This window comes from Ovis aries, chromosome 12 (assembly GCF_016772045.2).
Source record: "Ovis aries strain OAR_USU_Benz2616 breed Rambouillet chromosome 12, ARS-UI_Ramb_v3.0, whole genome shotgun sequence".
In the NCBI taxonomy this organism is placed as follows: Eukaryota; Metazoa; Chordata; class Mammalia; order Artiodactyla; family Bovidae; genus Ovis; species Ovis aries.
Genome location: NC_056065.1, coordinates 34364382 through 34389572, shown reverse-complemented (window position 1 = coordinate 34389572; position 25191 = coordinate 34364382). Strand labels below are relative to the sequence as shown.

Below are 25191 nucleotides of genomic sequence, written 5' to 3'. Positions count from 1 at the left end.
TCTAAAAGGTCTTGTAGGTCTTCATAGAACCGTTTAACTTCAGCTTCTTCAGCGTTACTGGCTGGGGCATAGACTTGGATTACTTTGATATTGAATGATTTGCCTTGGAAACAAACAGAGATCATTCTGTCGTTTTTGAGATTGCATCCAAGTACTGCATTTTGGACTCTTTTGTTGACCATGATGGCTACTCCATTTCTTCTAAGGGATTCCTGCCCACAGTAGTAGATATAATAGTCATCTCAGTTAAATTCACCCATTCCAGTCCATTTTAGTTCGTTGATTCCTAGAATGTCGATGTTCACTCTTGCCATCTCCTGCTTGACCACTTCCAATTTGCCTTGATTCATGAACCTGACATTCCAGGTTCCTATGCAGTATTGCTAATCATGACTAATTAGTTACCTTAAAATAGACTATTCTGGATTATCTGGGTGGACACAATGTAATCGCAGGAGTCCTTAAAAAGGGAAGAAGAAGGTGGAAGTAGATTCTAAGTGTGAAGGATTTGAAGCACCATTGCTGGTGCTGAGATGTAAGGCCCCAAGTAGTAGGACTGAAAAGAGGCCTCTGAAAGGTAGGGGCAGCCCCACCTGACAGTTAGCAAGGACATGAGGACCTTGGGCCTTCCTTTCAGCATGCTCTCAATCCTTCAAAGGGACTTAGATGCTGCATGCACCATGTTTTGTACTCATGGAAAGTTAACAGCAATTTCTGAAAAGTAATAAATGTCTTAATCTTTTAATGAATATTGCTTTTTCTGATGGAAAGAAAAATGGAAAAATACAAAAGAGTCTTTGATAATCTTTGTCTTCCCAAGGAATAAAACCTAACTGTAGGAAATTATTCAGGCAGTGGATAGATGTTGTGAGGTTTGGATGTGGGAGAATGTAAAGGAGGAAGTAGTTACCTTTGCGAAATAACTGATGGAAGGACATGTAAACACATAATGCTAAGCCATTATCTACATCAAAGTAAACAAATGTTATTGTAACAGACTGATTGGTCCCTCACGGACAGCTTCTTAGAAAGGTGCGCTCCCAGGCCTACAAGTCAGAACTGCACTTGAGTAAGATCCAGTGGTTCATATCCACACTTGAGTTTCAGAAGCTCATTCTGTTCATTTACTAACAAGACCAGCTAGTCTCAAGTTTATGAGAAATACAGTGTGTCATTAACCTCTAAGAACTTTATTTCTGCATATCATAAGACAACTGAAAAATAGCTATCTCATGTTTCAAATTCCTTGGAATTACACAATCTTGACAATTTATTCACAAATAAAAAGCACTTTATTTCTTCAAGATATTCTTTTTATAGCAATTGATTAATGCAATTCCTGGAGGGTAGGATTTGGAACAGCAAAATTCCAAAGTGAGTGAAAGTGTTAGTTTCTCAATTGTGTCTAACTCTTTGTGACCCAATAGACTGTAGCCTGCCAGGCTCCTCTGTCCATGGGATTCTCCAGCAAGAATACTAGAATGGGTAACTATTCCCTTCTCCAGGGGATCTCCCTGACCCAGGGATCAGACTCGGGTTTCCTGAACTGCAGGCAGATTCTTAATTGCCTGAGCCACCAGGGAAAGCCCAACCTCCCCCCAACCTCCACCAATAAAGAAATGAAAAGTCTTATTCAGGAAGATTTATGGAAAATGGGTAGGAGTTATTGGACAGTGGCAAAATTCAGCATCAGGGTTCTCAGTTGAGCACTGAGAACTGTCTGATGAAGACTGATTTGATTTCCAAGCACATGCCAGCTCCTAATTGAACTATCAGTCTGAGCAAGGACATCAGCCTGGGACATCAGTTTATCCATTGGAAAGAAAAATCTATAACTGCTCAAAACTCATGCCCATCAGCATGCAGTATGCTGAATAATATTAAACTGCCTCCTGATATTTATATCAGAAGTTCGTATTTATAAAGCAACGTGTTGATTGTTAATTCAAAGTAAGCCTTCAGATTCAACCGACATTAAATCTCTTACTCTGCAGCCATTTCTGAGATACTGTGAGTGTTTCCCTGTGTTGTTTGGATTTTCAGATCTTTGGCTACTTTTCCTCTGAAGAAGAGTCTCTTATTAACCAAATGGATCAAGAAAATTTGGTTTTCCTCGTTTCTAGAAAACAGCGAGTTGTAATTTCAGGTGATAATTTAATTTCCCTAACAAATTAACGTGGGTTTTAATATTTTCTCAAAAATAAATAGTGGGAATACAACATTGAACCATTTTCCATCTTATTTACTTGATCAGTAATTAAAACGAGAGGGGAGTGACAGTTTCAAATGCAGTATCAGAAGAAACTTACGGTCGAATTGGAAATATTATTGTTGCTCTGAAAGATACTAAGTAGGGAATATAAGGAGGGAAAATTCCCATTTTTCAGAAATGGTTCAGATCTCAAGTTAAATGTCTCCACAATGTCACCTCAATAAGGTGTGCTCCAGTACCAAATGGATCAATCACATTTAAAAAAATATATATTCTTGAAATGGAATTTTCAAGTTTTCACTTATTAGAACTCTTCCCAAGTTCCCACCCTTGATTATCTTATGGAGGTTAGCATTAACACCTCTCAAACTGTGAATTTGGGTCAATAACAGAGGAGTGTTAGCTCAGTTTGAGGTCTCCAGTTTAGATATGTCATTTGCTTTAAAATTTGAGCCTGGGTCCCATGAACTCATTTCCCTGTCCACTACTGAAGCCATGGGTTTTCTTTCTTTTCTTCCCAGGATGTGGAAAGGAATCCTCCAGAATCTGTCTCTGTCCTCAAGCATTTCATCTCAAATTCTGAGATGAAGGGCATAGTCTAGATCAAATCTGGTGTTCTTTAAAAGAGAAGAAAAAAAAAAAAAAATCCTGAACTTACGTCAGTCCTTTGTGAACAAAACCCACCCTGGTTTTTGACCCTTCCTTGTTCACCAGAGCCTAAACTCTGGGCTTCTCCATGGCAACTGTCATCAAAGAACAGAAGCCAGGGAACAGCGGTGATGCTGCTGTCATCACTTACTCAGGAGGGGCCAGTGACCAGGGGAGATGTGTTTCTGGCCTCCTAAATTAGAATTTCAAAAGCATCTTTATAGATGGCTGTTGAGTTCTGTAACTTGTTTATTCACTCAACAAATATTTGTTAAGGTCTACTTTGTAAGCCAGGCTTCCCTAGTGGCTCAGTGGTAAAGAATCTGCCTGCCAACTCAGAAGACGTGGGTTCAGTCCCTGGGTTGGGAAGATCCCCTGGAGAAGGAAATGACAACCCACTCCAGTATTGCTGCCTGGAGAATTCCATGGACAGAGACGCCTAGCTGGCTACAGTCCATAGGGTTGCAAAAGAGCTGGACATGACTTAGTGACTAAATAACTTTGTGAACTAGGTGACTTTCTAAGTGCTGGGAACACAGCGGTGAACAAACAATCATAAATCCCTGACCTCCTGGAATCTATATTCTAATAGGGGAAGAGACAGACAATTTAAAAAAAAAAAAGTGAGTAAATTAAGCGCTATAGAAAAAAATAATAAAGTGAGCAGATTGTGGAGAAAAATAAAGCAGGAGTGAGGGAAGAAGTTGGTTTGGACATGCGAGCATGTGTTGGGACTTTAAACAGGGTATTTGGGAAAGACCTGAAGGAGATATGAGGGTAAAGCACACCCTCTAAGCTGGAGTGGAGTGGTGAGGGAGGGAGAATAGCAGAAGCGGGGGAGGTCAGAGAAGCATCAGCGGTGAGGGCACTGATGTCCAGGGCCTTGTGGCCACAATAAAGACTTCTGAGACAAAGCTGTGAGAGGGCCTGGCCTGAGTTACACTTCAATGAATGTTCTGGCTTCTGTGACTAAAGTGGTCTATAGTGGGGAAGAAATGGAAGCAGAAAACATGATGGTGGCTTGGCATAAAATATTCTCAACAGCTTTTGTGGTTTTTTTTTTTTCATATTGACTCCTCCAAGGAGTCTTTTGGAATTTTTTTCCTAATTGCAGGTAAATCCTGCAGGAAAAATTTCCATCCCCAACACCCTCTCAACCTCATTCCCCCAACCCTCCGACATTTTAATCTCTCAGATACTGTGTCTCTGCCTATGTACTGTATGTACATCCGAAACTTTGACACAGAGAGTAAGAGTTGTTTACATGCCTTGCCCACCAAGAACCAATTTGTACCCTTTTGGAGAAAATAATTTCTCTGTTGAGAATGTGTGGGTTAGGCAGATAATACTGGAGTATGAAATTTGTTCCCTTGCTTTTCCTTTCTAAACATTTGCAATTATAAAAACTTGATTTAAATCATCCTGGGAAGAGGCTCAGTATGTGTGGCTTTATCATTCAGCACGTAGGCAAAGAAACATGAAAGTGTTTTCTCAAAAATGCATAAAGTAAAAAAAAAAGAAGGCCTAAAACAGTATTAAGGCAGTTTCATTTTTTTGTACTGGAAGGCCTGAGATAGTATTAAACTTTCGTTCTTTGTAAATTATATGGTGACAGTTCAAAGAAAGAATTCCTGAATGTGAAGATCTTTAGATAGAAATAATTCTAAAAGACATTTGGAAAACTCATTTCTCTGAAATGTGCACTTGAAGGTGGGGCTAGGTTGTGATCTTAACAACTTCTATGGGAAGTCATGGACTACGTTTAGTTGGAAAGCATTAAAAAGTCAGATTAGTATCTCTAAGGATAATTAAAAAGCAATAGTTGCTCGTTTTTTGGGTTATATTCTACTTTAGTTTTAAAGTAACTAGAGCCTTTCTAGCTTAATGTTGGTTGTTTCCTTTTTCTTTTCTGATTAAAACTCTAACAAGTGACTTTTAGGGTCTTTACTGCTAGGAGCTGAAATGAGTGTGTGCCATTTACAGGGAGTAGAAGACGGGATGTGATTAAGTGCATTGTCAAGGTTCCTCACTTGGATTTACTAATAACAGCTTCTCAGAAAGGAATGATAACAGTCTTCAATAGCCAGGTAATTTGAGAGCTTGGCTTCCATCCTCTCTCCTACCTTTCTCTTTTGTTTTGTCTATGCATTACGCCTATGTATCAGATGCAGCAGAAACCATAACCATATTTAAGAATTATTACAAGAAACAAAGCCGGGTATTATTAAAACAAGAAGCTTGCTCAACCCCAGAGCAGCTTTTGAGAATTTAGTAACCACATTTGTCATTGTTCCTCAGGGTACCCTATTGAACCACGTGCATCAACACAATTAAAGGATGCCCTTAGATAATTTCTCAAATAAAATGATAAAAACTCACAAGTCAAGCGATTTTGTCATAATACTACCAAGTAATAAAAGATTCCAACTGGAAACCTTGTGCTTGAGGCTTAAAAAAAGGCTCAGATGCTAGCTCCTCTATTTTACCATCCTATATGTTAAGCAGGAAACTTAATGAGCCAACTTACATCTTTTCGTGTCTCTTTTTCTCATATTTGTAAAATGAGGGCAACAGGATCAGTCCCCTCACCCTCAGAGCACTATAGTGAACATCAAATGAGATAATGAATGTGGAAACATTTTAAGGCATTATTATTATTAATGTCATTTCTTTCTAAATTTATGTTTTTGGACTTCTATTTTCAAAATATGAGCGATTGTAATGGAATATATGATGACATGATAAAATATGATCTAGACAAGTGTTTGGTGTTAAATATACAAAAATTGACTTAATTATTAATTTATTTTTAAGTAGAGTCAAGCTTTATACAAATAAAATATGTTTAAAATAATTATCACGTGATTGAAATTTCAACAATGATTTTCAGCCTTTCAGTGATTTTCATCACAGGCAGCCAGACTGCGTCAAAGAGGACCGCCTGCACCCAGAGGTGCAGCAGGAGATTCTGAGTGCAGATGTGGATGGAGACTGGCTCCCCCTACCGAGCTCCACCACAGCTATGCATGTTACTTCTAGGCCCCAGTTCCTCCTTATCCAGACCAGAGAACATCTCTCCCTAGGTAGTTGTGCTGTTTGCATGATTTAATCAACATAAATCACTTAGCTTCGTTGTAAACCCTTGATATATAATGACAATTGTAATTATGAACAAATAATGTGAAAATAAAAATGGATTTGCCTCATGAAGTAGGCTTCTCTTGTGGCTCAGCTGGTAAAGAATCTGCCTGCAATGCAGGAGACCTGGGTTCGATCCCTGGGTTGGGAAGATTCCCTGGAGAAGGGAAAGGCTACCCACTCCAGTTTTCTGGCCTGGAGAATTCCACGGACTGTAGAGTCCACTGGGTCACAAAGAGTTGGACACTCACTCATTAAGCATGGAAACCTTCCTCAGTCTCTTTTTTTCTCTATGCATTATTATCCTTTTCCTTTTTTTACCTTTAATTCCTCAAAAATAGAACTAATATGGTATCTAAAGAAAAACAGTGAGAAGAAAAATTATGATGTTCATAATGAAATAGTTTAGGACTATGTGAAATAAATGAGATGGCATTATCAAATTTCCAGAGATGCATGTGTGTGTCTCTTTCTCTTTTATATACACAAAGGATTATGAAAATTTTAGAGCAGATAAGGGAATTTTAAAGTGAATTCCACTAAAGATGGAGAGAAATAGAAGAGGAATTTCTCTAATCCCTTTATTTTTTCCTTTCGAAAAAAGTCCCTGGTTGGAAAAGTATTTTTGAACTCTTCAGATGAAAGACAGTCTTTGATGACCACAACTAACAGTTCGAGTAATCTCTTTGATTCACATTTTCTTCTTTTCACATAATCCATCCTTCTAGAAAGCCATTTTCTAAGCTTTCCCAAATACCATTTGAGCATGCAAAAGAAACTAAGTCATTAATAAACTTCCGACCCTTACCTTTACCTTGGGAGCAGTTAACATGTCTTAAGGGTATAAGAGGGCTTACGTGGGGGCTCAGTGGTAAACAGCAAGTGCAAGAAACACAAGAGATGAGGGTTGGATCCTTGGGTTGGGAAAATACTATGTAGAATTAAATGGCAACCCACTCCAGTATTCTTGCCTGGAAAATTCCATGGACAGAGGAGCCTGATGGGCTAGAGTCCACGGAGTCACAAAAGACTTAGACATGACTTAGCAACTAAACAACAAGGGTATAAGAGGCTGCTCATGCACTTACTAGCTCTCCTTAGATAAATCTATGATTCTTCACTAGTATAATACTTAGGATATTATAGTCACTCAATACATATTTATTGGGGCTTCCCTAGTGACTTAGATGGTAAAGAATCTGCCTGCAATGCAGAAGACCTGGGTTCGACCCCTGGGTTGGGAAGATCCCCTGGAGAAGAGAATGGCAACCTACTCCAGTAATCTTGCCTGGAGAATTCCTTGGACAAAGGATCCCAGTCCATGGGATCGCAAAGAGTAGGACATGACTGAGGGACCAACACATACACATATATTTATTGAATAAAAGAGAAAACCCACTAGATAGAATGTTCTTAAATCTCAGTAACTTGAGAGATAACTTTCAAATAAAATGCTGTTTTTTCTATCTCAATCTCTATTCATATTGACCTATTTACCATTCTTACCATTTGCTGTTAGCATTATTTTGCAGTCCCAAATTTTAGTATCAGAAGTTGCTCTGAATAGTTAAGGAATGTGAGGAAGTATGCAAATAAAAGGAACAAAATAATTAATAAAGTTTAAGAGCACAGTAACTGGGCTTAAAGATAAGACACAGAAGCATAAAGTTGCCCAAAGCGAACAGTGCATTATTCCACAGAGACAGGCTTTTCAGAAGCAGGAGGAACCAGAAGACTCACAGAAGGCAGAAATGACAATTGAGATTAAACCAAGGAGATACCATAGTGCTTTATAACCAGCATTTTCATCTTTAATTATAGTGCCAATGGGGGTTCACTATTCTCTTCCTTTTTTTTAATAGATGAAAGTTCAGACCAGTACCAATGTTACAGTAAGTACTTTTTAAAATTCTTAATCAAGTTAAGATGATTGATGATGATTCTTCCATAACTAATCAAAATCTCAGTGAAGAGCCTGAATAGGCTCTGAGAATAAGATATTTTCATAGGTTGTAGTTTTATCTTTATTGATTAGGATCCAAACTAAACCTTGAGCAACAGCAAAGAGGATACAGATCTTGTTTTCTAAGTTAATTTGCTTGGAAACTGATTATTCCCTGAAAGCTTCAATTTAAAAGCTTTGGCTGCTTTTCTAAGTGCTCACTATTAAGGAATGTTAAAAAAAAAAAGGGGGGTAAAACCCACACATTGTGAGGACAAGGAATTAGTCAGTGATAGTTATTTGAAAACATTTAAAACTTGAAAACAGCATAAAAAACTCGAGTGCAATTTTGTAATTGATTTAATCCATATTACTAATTGGAACAGTAATCTTGTGGCAAATGTTGTAAAGCTATGGTGACTTCCCGCTGTAGAATCCTTGGCTTCCCACGGTGGCTTTATGGGGGATGGGGAATGGTTGGCTTTCACCTTGCCTATATGCACTGAAATGCACTGAGATACCAGGCAGAGGAGTCTCTGAGTCTCTGTTTCTTAAACTTTCTTAAAATTCCTAATGGGTTTTACAGAAGATTCAGGGCATACCTGGAGCGCCTGGAGCAGTTTCTGGCACAGACACACTCACCAGGGGGAGCCTTTGTTCCTGTAACATCGTGTGCTGTCAGTGATAGTATGGGTCCAGGCCATGCCAACCTGGTGGCTTTTGGAAGGCATGAGGCAAACTTGTTGGCCTCAAGTTGACCCCTGACCAGATGATCATCAAGGTCTCATCCAGCGGAAAATGTTAAGCATGAGGACAGGGCCCAAGCACTTGCTTAATCAGTGCTATAAATCTAGTCCTACGTCCTATGAAAAAGTGTTCTCATGTAGAAGAACAGTGCACAAAGATGATTGCTTGGCCAGTGGCTATGTGCTTCAGGGAGCTGTGCCAAGGCCCTGGCTGTGCCATTCTCCAGCTGATGGTGCTGAGAAACTCAGGATAAAAGGGAAAAAGATGAGACCCTCTTGTCAAGACATCAAAGAAGAGATATTGTGTGGCTCCTCTGCAAAACGGTGCTTTTAATGTAACTAATCTACTCCTTAGAAGCCAGTCATTATGTGATAGAACAAAACACAATATAGTCCAAAACACAATATTCCGATTCCATCTTTTTCCATCAGGATACCTCCTGGATTACAGGATGTGATTACCTCTCACAGCTGAAACGAATTGTTGCTACTACTGAAAGGACCATTATTGTCTGGGATTATAAAGCTCAAGGGAACAGCCAGGTACTGTGTTAAGGGAAATACTCAAAGAAATTGGATTGTCTTTTCCATACAGGTAGGATAGAGGCAGCTCACTTTCTCTATTGAACATCAGTTTCCTCATATATAAAATGAAAGTGAAGTGAAAGTTGCTCAGTTGTGTCTGACTCTTTGCAACCCCATGGACTATACAGTCCATGGAATTCTCCAGGCCAGAATACTGGAGAGGGTAGCCGTTCCCTCCCCAAGAGGATCCTCCCAATCCAGAGATCGAACCCAGATCTCCAGGACTGCAGGCAGATTCTTTACCAGCTGAGCCACCAGGGAAGCCCATAAAATCAGGGATTAACTATTAATATAATAGTCTAGTCCAGCAGTAATATTCTGAGCCTTAATTAAAAGGAAACATATTTTCATTTAGCGTATGTTTAATTTGTTCTGTTTTTGAGAGCGAGAGATTGACTAGTTCATTTCTCATTTTACACCTTTCTCTGAATCCAAGTATTATCTTTGATTATGCTCATGTTATCCAGTTCAGACTTTCCCTTCAGTCCAGCTTTATTTGGCAAGAGAATTACTAAAATCAAATACCTAATTGTGGCAAAACAATCTAATGGGGTAGATGTTAATGTTAATCCTTTCAGTAAATGAAATGTTACAGCTTAACCAATTTACAGTATTTATTGAGCATCTACAGAAACAAAGAACATGTTCCCTGTACTGAAACAAAACTCAGCCTTGAGGAATCTCGTGAACAAACATAATATGTAATACAATGGTACAGAAAATTATAAAGCAAAAAAGAACAAGAGCTCAGGGAAAGGTGAGATTACTAAGAACTGGGGTTATTTAAATATGCTCTCAGGAAGCAGGCTGACTTTGAAGGACATGGAAGATTAAGAAATAATTTACCCTTCCTCTGTGCCATACTCATCTCAATGAAAAGTAAATGTCCTATGCTTGTCCACAATATTGGCCAACTAATCCCTGGTGGCTCAGACAGTAAAGCGTCTGTCTACAATGCGGGAGACCTGGGTTCGATCCCTGGGTTGGGAAGTTCCCTGGAGAAGGAAAAGGCAACCCACTCCAGTACTCTTGCCTAGAAAATCCCATGGACGGAGGAACCTGGTGTCCATGGGGTCGCAAAGAGTCGGACACGACTGAGCGACTTCACTATCACTAATGATGCCAAGATGATTTTAAAGAAGACAGGTGTTTGCTTAATGTGTTTTAATATGAGATTTGTCACTCAGTTCAGTTCAGTTCAGTCGCTCAGGCGTGTCCAACTCTTTGCAACCCCATGAATCGCAGCACGCCAGGCCTCCCTGTCCATCACCAACTCCCGGAGTTCACTCAGACTCAAGTCCATCAAGTCAGTGATGCCATCCAGCCATCTCATCCTCTGTCGTCCCCTTCTCCTCCTGCCCCTAATCCCTCCCAGCATCAAAGTCTTTTCCAATGAGTCAACTCTTCGCATGAGGTGGCCAAAGTACTGGAGTTTCAGCTTTAGCATCATTCCTTCCAAAGAAATCCCAGGGCTGATCTCCTTCAGAATGGACTGGTTGGATCTCCTTGCAGTCCAAGGGACTCTCAAGAGTCTTCTCCAACACCACAGTTCAAAAGCATCACTATCTCATGTCATATAGTTTGATTATAATCTCTTGCTTCTCACTCGTTTTCACTCTTGCTTTTCAATCTCATCGAAGCGTCTATGAGGCACACTGTGTTGAAAGCATCTTCTTCCATGCTTCAGTACCCCTGCTTCTTCTCTCTTTCCCTTCTCATATTACCCCCAAGACGGGTCATCTCTTAAATCTCTGTCCTTCAAAACTTGAATCTCAGGTAGATGCTATAGCCCTGCTTTACTCCCTTGCAGTGGCTAAGCACTGCTAGAGAAGAACTCAGAACCAACTATTTGGCATCGCTACAAAGTAAGGGTCTGCCACCTTACTTGAGCACTCAAGTGTCTTCTATCAACCTGTTTCTGATTCTTGCCAACTCACTTTCCCACTCCTGGCAAGTGTTCCCTTTCAGCAGATTAACTTCTTCCTGTCTCTGAGAATAGTGAGTCTGGAAGGTTTGTCCTCTTTCACATTCCAGCCTTAATTAAGCTTTAACTAAGAATGCAACACTACTTCCTTCCTTTCTTTGTTCCTCTCTCTAAAAACAAAATCTGACTCTCTCTGTATCCCACACCCCCCATCCTCTTCTGCCTTGTCCGGAACAAGGCTTCTTACCTTTCTCTTTTTTTGGCATTATTCTCTTCTCCTAGGATCTTCCTTTTCAACCTCCTCTGAATCCTCCTCTCAACCAATTCAGATCCCAGATCCAAGGTCAACTTCCATGACCATGGGACCCAAAGTGACCTCTTCAGTAACTCTTTATCACAGCTCTCTGGCTTATTTTTTAAAGTGTACATCCCATTATCTGGAATTATCTGTCTTATTCATCTGTCTCCCCCAACTGGGATAGTAGTTCCACAAAGTCAGAAACTTTTGTTCATCACTAACAGCCAGTGCCTAGAATGGTTCTTGCCATATTGTAGGTGCTCAATAAATATTTGTTGAATGACTGAATGAACCTGTCAATGTTCAAGTTTTATTCATTCTATAGGAAACAAGAGAGATTTAGAAATTTTTAAATACTTTTTTCTTCTCTCTTAGGTAGAAACTAAGTTCCAGGAAAGCAATGGCTATATAGCTTAGTGAACCCAGTTTGATAATACAGAGCCAGCATGACAGATGCTTGCTGAATATTTCTGGATACATGTAGGTGTTAGGACATTTTTATCCTTGTAAAGTAATAGGGACTTTGATATTAGATTTGCCTATTTACCAATCATTTTTATTTCAATGGTCTTTTAACACCTGAACTTTTTTTTGCTTCCTGTTAATATTGCCTTACAAATTCAAGAAAGGAATATGCATAGTAATATATCAGAAAATCTCATTATTTATTGGGCCAAAGATAGATACCTCACACTTTTCTCCAACAAAACACCCAAAAGCACAGTGTTGGGCTCACAACAAGTGTTCATTAACTTCTACTTAGTTAACTTAGTTTTTTTCAAGTTCCTTTAACAGTGGGAGTATCTAAAATGAAAAACATCAGAAAAGTAAAATCTTATAAAGAATAAGAGCAATATTTAAATTTAATATTTAGATATTTAGAGCAACACAATAATATTTAAAGCATTCTTCTGTTTCTAGGAAAACTATTTTGTCATAAGACCTATGGATCATTGCCTCCTCTGTGTGTGTGTAGTGTCTCTGCCTGACCAACTCTGCCGAGATGACATCCTCTTGGGGGATGATGGTGGTTTTGTGAGCAAATTCACAGTAAATAGTGAAGACTTTGGATTAAAGCAGGCAAAATCAAAAAAAAGATTACAGAATCAGGTCTTAGATTCAAAGAACTTCAAAAGGTAAGGATATTATATGGGTATTCCAATAGTTTTAATGTAGACATTGTTCAACTATTTATATAATGAAAATAATATGCCAGACCTCATGGTAGATATTTTAAACACAAAGCTAAAAAAGAATTTCTTTTTTGTTTTTTTTTTTTTTCACCTCAAGGGACTTCCATTATAACAGGGAAGACAGGAAAATCAGCAACTGAAATCCTTATTTCAAATGCTATTGACAGTTAAAATCTATAGATACTTGAATGAATTAAAGAGTTCCATGAAAAATTAAATCATAAAAATGGAAAAGGTACATATAACTGTTTACTAGTATTTAAATATGCAAGAATGTTCTAAACATAAAACCAATGGATACAGGACTCAAAAAGTTTGATAGATTTGACTGTACACAAAATCAAAAGATAATATCTTGAAAATAAATAGCAAACTGGGATAAATATAAAAATATGACAGACAGTAGGTTACTAATCTTTAATAGGTATTAGAATTCAGTTAAAAATAATAATTTCTCAAGATAAAAATTGGCAAAGATGATGAACAGATTATTTACACACATACCCACACAGTAGAAATAGTCAATGAAAGTTTCAAACTGATCATCAGGCAAAAATGCTAACAACAGATGTCTCCAGCTGATGAGATTATGAGTGATTTCTATTGTCTTCTTTATAACTGTAGTGTTTTTGAAGTTTTTAGAGTAAGGTATATATTAATTTTATTAGCAGAAAAACAGACTTTTTACTAAATACAACCTTTTTATTAATCAAAGAAGTGCAACTTAAAGTTATATACAACTTCTCACTTATAAAATTAGAAAAGATTAAAAATGGGTACATGCTGTGAGATAGGCATTCTCACTTACTGCTTGTGGTGAAAAAATGAATTGAATCCCTTTCTAGAAAGCAGTTTGTGCAGATGCATCTGCATCTTAAAAAACATTTATACATTGAGACCTGTGATCCCCATGTGTTTAAAAATTTAAGCATGATTATCACAGCATTATTTCTAATAATGAAACATCTAGTGTCCAACAATAGGGGAATGATTAATTTAAATAAGGAACCATTTAAATAAATAATTCATGCATTATATAAATGTTTAATATAATATAAATTCTATAAGTATATTTACATATTTTAAAAGTGTCTATACATGTGTAATATATTTATATGTAAAATACATTTTTATCAGAGTCCTAAAAAATATTTAAGGCATCAAAGTCTTGAAAATAAATCACAGTATAACCATATTAGAGGATGCCATGCATCCCCATTAAATTATGTTTTGAAAAATATTTAATAATATGGAAAATATTCATAATATAATATGAAGTAAAAAAACTTTTGTTTTTCTATGTACATTTGAATCTAGTTTAATTTAAAAAATGCACAGATATCCATATGTATATGTGTCCGTGTGTGTCTGTGTACTTCTACGTAGAAAGAAAAATGATGAATGGAAATATACCCAAATGTTAACAGTGATTCTCTTTGGAACCTAAGAGAAGTGACTTTTATTTTCTTCTTTATGTTTTTCTACTTTCTAAATTTTGTACAAACAAAATTTTTCTTTCACAATAAGAAAAAACCTTAAAAATACAGGATTATATTTTGTTGTTAATATAGCAAATGTTTTATCCCAGAGTGAGAATATGTAATTAAAAGCTCATTTACAGCTATTGCTACAACAGGATTAAGTCTAGTCCATTGCTGAAACCCTAAGAATGACATAACACTTGTCTGGCTCCATTTTCCATCTTTCAAATATGAACAGTATGACTTAGTTCCACCAAAGTACTAGCCTCTAATGGGAGACTTTCCCAAAATATGATGGGCTGTTCTATCCATTATCAAGCACTTTATTCCTATTACGACAGGCTCTTAGATGCCGAGACATGAATCTTCTCTTTACTGAGATATGTGTCTGCTGTTGCTGCTGTTTAGTCACTAAGCAGTGTTTGATTCTTTGCAACTCTGTGGACTGTAGTTCACCAGGCTCCTCTGCCCATGGGATTTCCCAGGCAAGAATATTGGAGTGGGTTGCCATTTCTTTTTCCAGAAGGTCTTCCTTACCCAGGGATCAAAACCAAGTCTCCTGCATTGGCAGGTGGGTTCTTTACCATTGAGACACCTGGGTATGACTTAAATTATTTGAGACTGAAGTATATATGGTGGCTTAGACAGTAAAAAATCTGCCTGCAATGCACAAGACCTGGCTTTGATCCCTGGGTTGGGAAGATCCCCTGGAGGAGGGCATGGCAACCCACCCCAGTATTCTTGCCTAGAGAATCCCCATGGATAGAGGAGCCTGGTGGACTACAGTCCATGGGGTTGCAAAGAGTTGGACATGACTAAGCCACTAAGTGCACACACACACACACACACACACACACACACACACACATTTAGGCTGAGTGTTGAGGCAAAACATTGTAGAAATTGAAAAAAGTAGCCAGTATCCAGAGTTCAAAATTTAACACAATGTGACATGGAAAAAAGAAATCTCCCTCTTCACTCTGTTTAATCCAATATTGTCAAACTTTTCTGCCTTGAGTTATAATCATGTTTATTTCTCAACTACAATCTAAGAAACTTGATGGTAAGGATTTTACATTAATCATCTTTATGTCCTCAGTACCTAGGATTGAGGCCATAAAGCTCAACCAGTGTTTTTGACTGAGGAAACAAATACATTGGCTTCCCTGGTGGCTCAGCAGGTAAAGGAGCCACCTGCAATGCAGGAGATACAAGAGATATGGGTTTTATCTTTGGGAGCATGGCAACCCACTTCAGTACTCTTGCCTGGGAAATCCCATGGACAGAGGAGCCTGCTGGGCTACAGTCCATGGGGTCGCGAAGAGTCAGATGCACCTGAAGCGACTGAGCACAGACACGGCACCCGTATGACAGATGTCCTAGCCTCAGCTTCACCAGTGATCTGGGATTGCAAAATTCCTTGTTCTTCAGTTTTGAATGTACTCATGGGAAATATGAAAATGAATTGACTCACAGAAGATAAAAAATATTATAAAACAGTCTTCCGTTTGCTTGATCAGAATTTTTTCAATAGGGTAAGGATGATAGTGGCTTCCCTGGTGGTTCAGTGGTAAAGAATCTACCTGCCAATGCAGGAAATTCAGGTTTGATCCCTGCTTTGGGAAGATCCTATGGAGAAGGAAACGGCTACCCACTCTAGTATTTTTGCCTGAGAAATTCCAGGAATAGAGGAGCTTGGGAGGTCATAGTCCATGGGTTTGAAAATAAGTTGGACATAACTTAGCTATTAAACAACAGCAACAAAAGATGATAGGGTTAATATTGGACAGAAATTCATCTTGATTAAAATTTAATTCTGAATCTATAGCTCCAAATCTGATAACAAACTTTTATTTTTTATTTTAAAATATGCTAGATGATGAATATGTAGTTAAACAGTTGAAAGTTGCACAATGCATAGGATACTGTTAATACATGGAGGCTTTACTATAGCTCAGAGTTGCAATTTGGTTAAAGCAAAAGTGAAATACCAAACAGAAATTCAACATGATGTGTCTGTGAGTCTAACATAATCCCCCCCCCCTTTTTTTTCTTGTAATTCCCAGTGTCAAAAGGAAGCTACATAATGACTGGGTAATGAAAATTAGATATATTCCAGCCTTAAATTGCTTTGGATCCTGCTCCTTAGACAATGTTCATTCATTAGTTTTGGAATCCTTGAAAAGAATTGAGGATAATTTGTAAGTACAATTGTTTATATACATAAACATTTTGTGACTTTCAGGTGTTTTCCTTAAACTCACGGCAGCCTTGGAGCTTTTAAATTGGTTTTTAGAAGAATCAGATGTTAAATATCCCATTTGTTCAATAAGATTAATTAGATTTTTCAGAAGGAAGTTGAAGTTATACAAATATGAACATGATTTCTCTTTTCTTAGAAGCAATTCTGCTCATTTGTTGTTTATTGCTGTATTCTATTAAATCAATGTTGATATATCTATTTTTTCCAAATATAATTCGATTGGTAAAACTTTATACTTTAAAAATCATTCTCATAGGTCAATTGACTAGCCAATTACCTACGAGTATCTATAGCACAATCATCATGTTTCATGTTTAATAAATAAACAAAATGGCTTTCTTATAGACAGGTGAGTTTGACTAGTGTATAATCTTAGTTCCTCCCTAGTTAAATATTTATTAATAGTTATATTGATGTATAGCAAGTTTATACTAATATACAGTAACTGTAAAACAGCCATTGTATTTTTTAAAGAGAGATATATCCTACTGCATGTATAAACCTCAAAAATGTTATGCTAGGTGACAAGCCAGACACAAAAGACGGCATATAAAGAATTCCATTTAAAGGAAATGCCCAGAAAAAACAAATTGATGGAAACAGAAAGTAGTATATTAGTGGATGCCTGGGAGCAGGGGGAAGTAGGGATCCCAAGTGGGCGTGAGAGAACTTTCTGGGATTAGGGAAGGCTGAAGAAGAAAGAAATCACATGATCACATCAATAGGTGCAGAAAAAGCACTTGATAAAATCCAACACCCATTCCTGATAAAAACTCTCAATCTGGACATAGTCATTATACAAGTTTTAGAGAAATAACTCAAAATGGATCATATACCCAAAGATAAAATGAAAAACTATAAAACTCCTAGAAGAAAATCCAGATGACTTTGGGTTTGGCAATAACATTTAAGATACAACTGCATGAAAGAAATCACTGGCAAACCAGACTTCATTCAAATTAAAAATTCTGTTTTGAAAAAGACACCATCAAGAGAACAAGAAGACAGGCCCTAGATTAGGAGAAATATTTGCAAAACATGTATGTGATAAAGGAGAGTTATCCAAAATATACAAAGAACTCTTACAATACAACAATGAAGCAACCTGATTGAACAATAAGCAAAAGATCTGAGCAGACATATTACCAAAGAAGGTATACAGATGGCAATAAGTATATGAAAAGATGTTTCACATCCTACATCACTAGAGAAATGCAAACTAAAGTCACAATAAGATCATTACACACCTACAAGTGCCCAGCATCCAAAACACTGACATCAAATGCTGCCAAGAATGTGGAACAATAGGAACTCTCATTCAGTGCTTCTGGGAATGTAAAATGAGCACAGCCACCTTGGAAGATAGTTTGGCGGTATTACTGATCACCCTCCCTAAAACTCTATTCTCTTGGCTTCTGGGAAGCCAGAGTTTTCTCCCAATATCTTATGTTTGTTCTTTTCCCCTGTGATTTCTCTTTTTGCATCCACTATTTTTGTGGTGGCATTCTCCGGAGTTTTGTCCTTAACCAACCTTAATAGTCACTTTCTCTGCAAATCTTGGGCTATTTTCCTCTATCCCAATATATTAATACTTGTATACTGATGAAACCCAAGCTGTCTTGAAACTAGACTTACTTATACCTACTCACCATGTCCACCTAGATATCTCATAGCCCCTTAAATTTATTGTTCATAGCTAAATTTTACTTCCCTCCCCTTTTAATCTATGCCTTTTATAGCATTTTAACTTTTCTTGGTAGCACTGAAATGGTACACCTCAGAATGAGACTTGACCCCATGTAGTGGGATGCGAACTCAGGCTAAAGCCAGATTGGGACCTGAATTCACGATTTTTTAATTAGAATCACTCTCCTGGTGTCAGAACTTACTGTGGCTCAGGTTCTTTGTACCTAAGTACAGAAAGAATTCAGTGAGAGGCAAAGTGATAGGCAAAAAGTAGATTTACTAACATAGGACACTTGTGAGAAATGCAGACAGGCTGGCGGGACCCTGAGGATTAAGTGAGCTACATTTTTATAATCAAAGGAAAGTGAGGGAGGGGGAAAAGACTGCCTTCTTCCTCATTCTTCAAGTAGATGCCAGGCTTACATCACTAGCTCCTCATTCCTATTGGGTGGGAGAGTGTCTGACCATATGAGGTCAAACTAGGACTGTCATGGTGCTAAGTCACTTCAGTCGTGTCCGACTCTGTGCGACCCCATGGATGGCAGCCCACCAGGCTCCGCCATCCCTGGGACTCCCCAGACAAGAACACTGGAGTGGGTTGCCATTTCCTTCTCCAATGCATGAAAGTGAAAAGTGAAAGTGAAGCCGCTCAGTTGTGTCCGACCCTCAGCGATCCCATGGACTGCAGCCCACCAGGCTCCTCTGTCCATGGGATTTTCCAGGCAAGAGTACTGGAGTGGGACGCCATTGGACTGTCATAGTGCTTATTCAAATCAGCTGAAAGGTGGTAACATTTTTTTCTTTCACTTAATGACTCGAGGCATATCTCACACTTTATAGTTAAGCAGGCGTGCTTTATTCCGCAAAGATCCGATAGCTTTCTTGAGTGATCATTAAATTACAGGGGTCTCCCATCTATTAGGACAAGTTGTACTTGGTCCGAGTTTATAGTATAATCTCTTTGTAATCTCTCTGTGTGTTAGTTGCTCCGTCATGTCTGACTCTTTGGGACCTCATTGACTGTAGCCAGCCAGGCTCCTCTGTCCATGGAATTCTCTGGGCAAGAATACTGGAGTGGGTTGCCATTCCCTTTTCCAGGGGATCTTCCCAAGGGATTGAACCCGAGTCTCCTGCATTGCAGGCAGATTCTTTACCATTTGAGCCACCAGAGAAGCACAGCTGTTTCTTCATCTAATACAAAATCATTTGTTAAGAAGGGTCTCCCATACATTAGTTCATAGGGACTGCATCTTAGCTTTTTTGGGGGGCTGCCCTTATTCTCATTAGAGTAATTGGTAATATTTGGACTCAGTTTTCCTGAGTCTCTTGGCATAATTTGGCTATAGTTCACTTCCAAGTATCATTCATTTTTTTCCACTTTCCCTGAGGATTGGGGTCTCTATGCTGTATGAAGGGAGTACTTTCCCCCAGGGTTTTAGCTACTTGTTGGGGCATTTTAGAGGTAAATTCAGAGGTATCACTTTGTACAGATTGAGGTAATCCAAAATGGGATTATCTCCTTAAGCAAGTGTTTTGTTACCTCTGAGGCCTGTTCTCTATGTGGGAAAAACCTCTACCCATCCAGTGAATGTCTACCACTACCAATAAATATTTGTATCATCTGGACTTGGGCATGTGAGTCATGATAGTATAAGGATGAGGCACAATAGAGTAGATATATTCCATTGCTTCATTAACAGTTCTTAGATCTTGTAAAAATTGATACTCCCTAGTGGGTTTGAAACTGTGTTCTGGTGGCTCAGTTGGTCGAGTCCACCTGCAATGCGGGAGACCTGGGTTTAATCCCCGGGTTGGAAAGATCCTCTGGAGGAGGGCATGGTAATCCACTCTGGTATCCATGCCTCGAGAATCCCCATGGACAGAGGAGCCTGGAGGGCTACAGTCCATGGGATCACAAAGAGCTGGACATGACCGATCAACTTTCACTTTCAATACTGACGTATTACATGGTGACTGACAGAGCACCATCAATCCATCCAAAAGTTATTCCTTTACTAAAGGAAAAGATTCCTCTCTGTGCCTCTGGTTTTAGGGGGTATTGCTTTTTGCAGGGATATTCCTGCCCAGGTCTTAACTTAATAACCACCGGCTGGATATTTTTGGTCAAGCCTGGAACCTCCATACTCCACACTCCAGGGTCTACTAAGGGTTTCATATCAGCTTCAATCTGTTCCTTTTCACTTTCCGTTAGAACCATTTGGTGATGAGGGTGATCTCCTTGCTCCTCCAGAAACAGAGTGGTCCCTAATTTAGTTCATAAATCTCTCCCTGTTAAAGGGATGGGACAATCAGGCACAAACTGAATGTGAAGACAATTAGCCACTGATGTTTCACAGAAGGGGTTCCAGGAAACCACGCCCTTGTCTCTTCCCTGACACTCTGTTGTTGTTTAGTTGTTAAGTCATGTCTGACTCTTGCAACCCCATGGACTATAGCCTGCCAGGCTCCTCTGTCCATGGAGTTTCCCAGGCAAGAACACTGGAGTGAGTTGCCATTTCTGATCTTCCTGACCCAGGGATCAAACTCAAGTCTCCTGCACTGGTAGGTGAATTCTTTTTTTACCACTGAGCCACCAGGGAAGCTCTGACACTCCATTATGTATTCCTTATGATTGCTAAGGTTTCCAACCCTTTGGGTTGTTATGGAGAAGGTTGCAATAGTGTTTACAAGAAATTCTATCAAATGGCCCACCACATCAATGATCACTCATGACTCAACATTTGTTATGTAGATAGTATCTCTAGGCAGAGAAGCTTTCAGCCTTGAGCCCTGTCAGTCTTTTGATTGTGAAACCATTAGCGGTCCTCAGTGGTCACTCTCTGGCATCTAGGACATTCCCTCTTCCAATGTTCTGGCTGTTTGCAAAGGCATGTTAATTGCCATCCTCCCTCCAGTGCCCCTTTTGTCCACACAGAGTACACTGGCCTTGTATGGGTACCCATGGACCCTGTGGTCCACTAGGGACAGATTGGCTTAGCAAAGTCAGCCTCCCAGTTGGTGGTCTCTGAGCAGACAAAGTCACTGCAAGTATTTGGACTCTTAGTATATTTCTTTGGGTGTGTTCAGCCTTTTTGGCTATATCCCCATTATTGAAAGCTGAATAAGCCAATTGGAGCAAATCACTCATTGGAGTTTGAGGACCAGCAGTAGCTTTCTGAATTTTGCACCTGATATCTGGGGACCTCTTGTACTTTTTCATAATTAACGGGTTTTACTCTAAGGTTATTTGTGTGTTGTGTGTGTGTGTTTGTGTGTGTGTGCACGCACACACTAAGTAGCTTTCGTCATGTCCTACTCTGCAACCTTATGGACTGTAGCCCTCCAGACTTCTCCGTCCATGGGATTTTCTAGGCAAGAATACTGGAGTGGGTTGCCATGCCCTCCTCCAGGGGATCTTCCTGAAGCAGGGATTGAACCCATGTCTCTTATATCTCCTGCATTGACAGGTGGGTTCTTTACCACTAGCGCCACCTGGGAAGCCCAAGTTCCTTCATATCTTCTATTAACCAGTTAATCATATGGTCCAGTCTCTATCAGTAGAATTTACCTGGCGATCCACTGTGAGTCTGTCTAAGAGTAGTGTCACTCCCCACTGGGGGTAGACCCTGCCTGGGTCTACTGGACTCGGGCTGCCAGCTGGTCTGCAAGGGCTCTGGCCACCAGTATTGTGCGCTGCTTTTCCTCAAGGGTGCAACAGCGGGATAGTAAGCTCTGTAAATCTCCTCAGGTGAGATCAAAAGTTCTCGCTAGTTGGGTAAACCCCTTTGAAAAAGTTCAGGATCCTCAGATAAACTTCTCAGCTTGTCTTCTGCCATACTTAGATCAGACATTGAGGAAGGTACATGGACCTCTTACTGTTCCCTGATTTCTATCAGGACCTTCTCTCAGAGGCAAAACTGAAGGGGCAGTTGGTTGGTAACTTATAATTACTGTGAATGCAAGCTGGGCTAAGGATGGGCCCCTTGAGTGTCTCAGGGTACAAAGAAGAGGTTCCTGAATATGAGGGGAGGCACCTCTTTTCATCCCTACCTACTCCACCTGGGGTAATAGCCTTAGCTGAAGGAGAAGCTTCCGCCAGCATGGTGGTCGCCGAGGTTAGTACCTTGGCTTCCCCTGGGGCAATAGCTCCTCCTAGCGGTCAGGGAGTAGCTCCTACTGAAAAAGCTGCTTCCAACTGCAATATAGTACAACTCAGGGACCCACTGAGTGGTCACATTTTTTGGCTTCCTAACTCATATTGTAGGTTGTTGTTGGCGGTGGTTTAGTCGCTAAGTCATGTCTGACTCTTGTGACCCTGTGCACTGTAGCCCGCCAGGCTCCTCTGTCCATGGGATTTCCCAGGCAAGAATACTGGAGTGGGTAGCCATTTCCTTCTCCAGGAGATCTCCTTGACCCAGGGATCATACTTGTGTCTCCTGCATTGTAGGCAGATTCTTTACCACTGAGCCACCAGGGAAGCCCATATGGTAGGTTATGTACCTAATAAATATTTTTCTTTTTAATTTCTGTTGTCTGAATCTTTCCCAGTCCTGGAGGATATGGCCCAGAGAGGTAATTTGTTGGGATTGATGCAATCTGATTCATTTCAGACCTAAACCTGAGGAGATTAACTCCCATGCTATCCAAAATTCCATTCAAGTCAAAATCCATCCATAATTTGGTCAAGGACTGCCCTTATGATTTTAGCTGCTATCCCTTCCGAGGTATTTTTCCAACCAGGTGTTAGTACCTGAACAGAAGTTATCCCCAGTGGTGTCCATTATGAGTGGGACTTGCTGTGGCTGCAAGCTGGGAATAAAGGGTCAATACTTATAAGGATCAGAGGGAGGGGAGTAAAATAAAGTTCATCTTGGTGGTCACACAGGTGTTCTGGGGTTAACAAAAGAAAGAAATATAGCAGGAGTGATTAAGAATGTAGGAGCAAAAACTCAAAGAGTACAGAGATTAATAGTTCTGTCTTGGACCTGCTGCTGGATATGCATAAGCATACAGGGTTGACCCACCAGTCAAAAATGAGCAGACATTGGCAGAGCATCCTCCCCAGTACACCTGGCTCATGGTGTCCTATTGGCCCCTTTAGGACTGAGAGCTAACTCTCCGCGTTTTCTGACCTTATCACTGTCCCTTCATGACTCGCCAGCTGAAACTATGCACCTCAGTTTGGGACTTGAACCTTTTAGCTGAGATCACACACCTGGTTTCAGGACTTAATGAAGCTCAGAAAAAATTCAGTGAGAGACAAAGTGATAGGTAAGAAATAGATTTGGAGAGAAACATATTCCATGGACAGTGTGGGCTATCTCAGAATGAGAGAGAGAAGCCTTGAAATGCGGTTTGGTTAATAATTTCATAGGCTAATGAGTGAGAGGATTATTCTAACTATTTTGGGGAGAGGGCAGAAATTTTCAGAAATTGGGCCTCTGCCCACTTTTTGATCTTTGATGGTTGTACTTGGAACTATCATGGTGCCAATGAGTGTGTCATTTAACGTTCCGGTGTACAGTGAGCATATACTGAGGCTCAAGGTCTAGTGGAAGTTGACTAGCCTGCCATCTTGAAAGGTGTTAGTTGCTCAGTTGTGTCCAACTCTGTGATACCATGGACTATAGCCTGCCAGGCTTTGCTGTCTATGGGATTCTCCAGACAAGAATATTGAAGTGGGTAGCTCGTCCCTCCTCCAGGGGATATTCCTGACTCAGGGATCAAACCTAGGTTTCCTGCATTGCAGCCAGATTCTCGAACATCTGAGGATCTATTTAATTCTAATCAGTCCATGTCGTGTTTTTGGGCTACATCATGTTTTAAACGTTTGTGCCATGCCCCCTTCCCTCCTATTTCAGCACCATGATCCATCAAATCATTCTGGGCAGAAAAATAGCAACCCCACATGACTCCCTTTTCCCTCAACTTTCACAAATAATCAATCACAAATTTGTCTATATTGCCTAATAAATTCTTGTTGAATCTCTTGTATTCTGTATCTCTATTGCCCTAGGCTCTCCTCTCCAATTAGCCTCATCTCAGTACTCTTCCAAGTATTCCTGTAGACATGATGTCCAACCATCAGATTTCATTTCCATGTTCTCTCATTGACTCTGTGATTGTGTTCTGGGAACTCTACAGCTTGTGTTTAATTCATATCTATTTCTTTTATAACCCAAATCCACAACTGGGCACTTACAAAGAAAATTTATTCTTACCTGATGTTTAAGGTGATAATTGCAATCCAAGGTGCTTCTGGGTATTGTCCCTTAAGGTTCATTATTTCAAAGATAGCCCTCAAATACAAGCTATATATAATAAATTATGCTTTATAAGGCCCAGTTTTTGGAAAGAGCCCCATTTAAAGAAGTGTAGTCTGGTGAGCAAAAAGAATTAAAAAGAAACTATAATATATTTTAAAATTACAAATGCAAGTATCCCTTGACTTGCAGTATCATTTCTAAGAACTTATATAAAAATGGCAATTTTACAAGACTGCTCATTGCAATATTATTTGTAATCACAAAAAATTTGAGACAGTCTGATGTTCCTCAGAGATTAAAGGATTTATTCATTCAAGGGAATACTCTATGATAATTTTAAAAAGAATAAGAACGTTTTTTAATGTACAGATTTGGAAAGATCTTCAAGATTTATTATTAAGTGGAAAATCAAGGAACAGAATAGTATATACTACCATTTTATTTATGAACAAAGAAAAGGAAACATACAGGGCAAGAGTAGACTAAGGTCAGGTGCTTTATGCCTAAGGGAAAATAACACGGTACCAGACTAGAAAATAACACAAAAGGTTTAATGTAGTTGGTGGGGGCAGGAGGGTGGAGTCTAGGAAAGGCCTTTCAGAGGATATTAATATTCAAGTGGACACCTGCATCTGTCTGTAATGAGGGAAACCTGGGTTTGATTTCTGGGTTGGGAAGATCCCTGGAGGAGGGCATGGCAACCCACTCCAGTATTCCTGCCAGGAGAATCCCCATGGACACAGGAGCCTGGTGGGTTTGCAAAGGAGTCCATGGGTTCGCAAAGAGTCAGACATGACTGACCAACTAAG

The 25191-nt window shown here is 39.4% G+C and overlaps 1 protein-coding gene across 2 annotated transcripts in view; it reads left to right on the top strand.

The window, feature by feature from the left end:
• Positions 1–25191, top strand: part of WDR64 (WD repeat domain 64) — a 134881-nt gene that overhangs the window by 31493 nt on the left and 78197 nt on the right. For both annotated transcript variants that reach the window (XM_027975586.3, XM_060396456.1), the window contains exons 3-8: positions 2044–2146; positions 4844–4947; positions 7861–7890; positions 9119–9229; positions 12415–12629; positions 16234–16368. In XM_027975586.3, coding sequence (XP_027831387.1) covers positions 2044–2146; positions 4844–4947; positions 7861–7890; positions 9119–9229; positions 12415–12629; positions 16234–16368 — 698 coding nt within the window. The remainder of the gene's footprint in view (positions 1–2043; positions 2147–4843; positions 4948–7860; positions 7891–9118; positions 9230–12414; positions 12630–16233; positions 16369–25191) is intronic.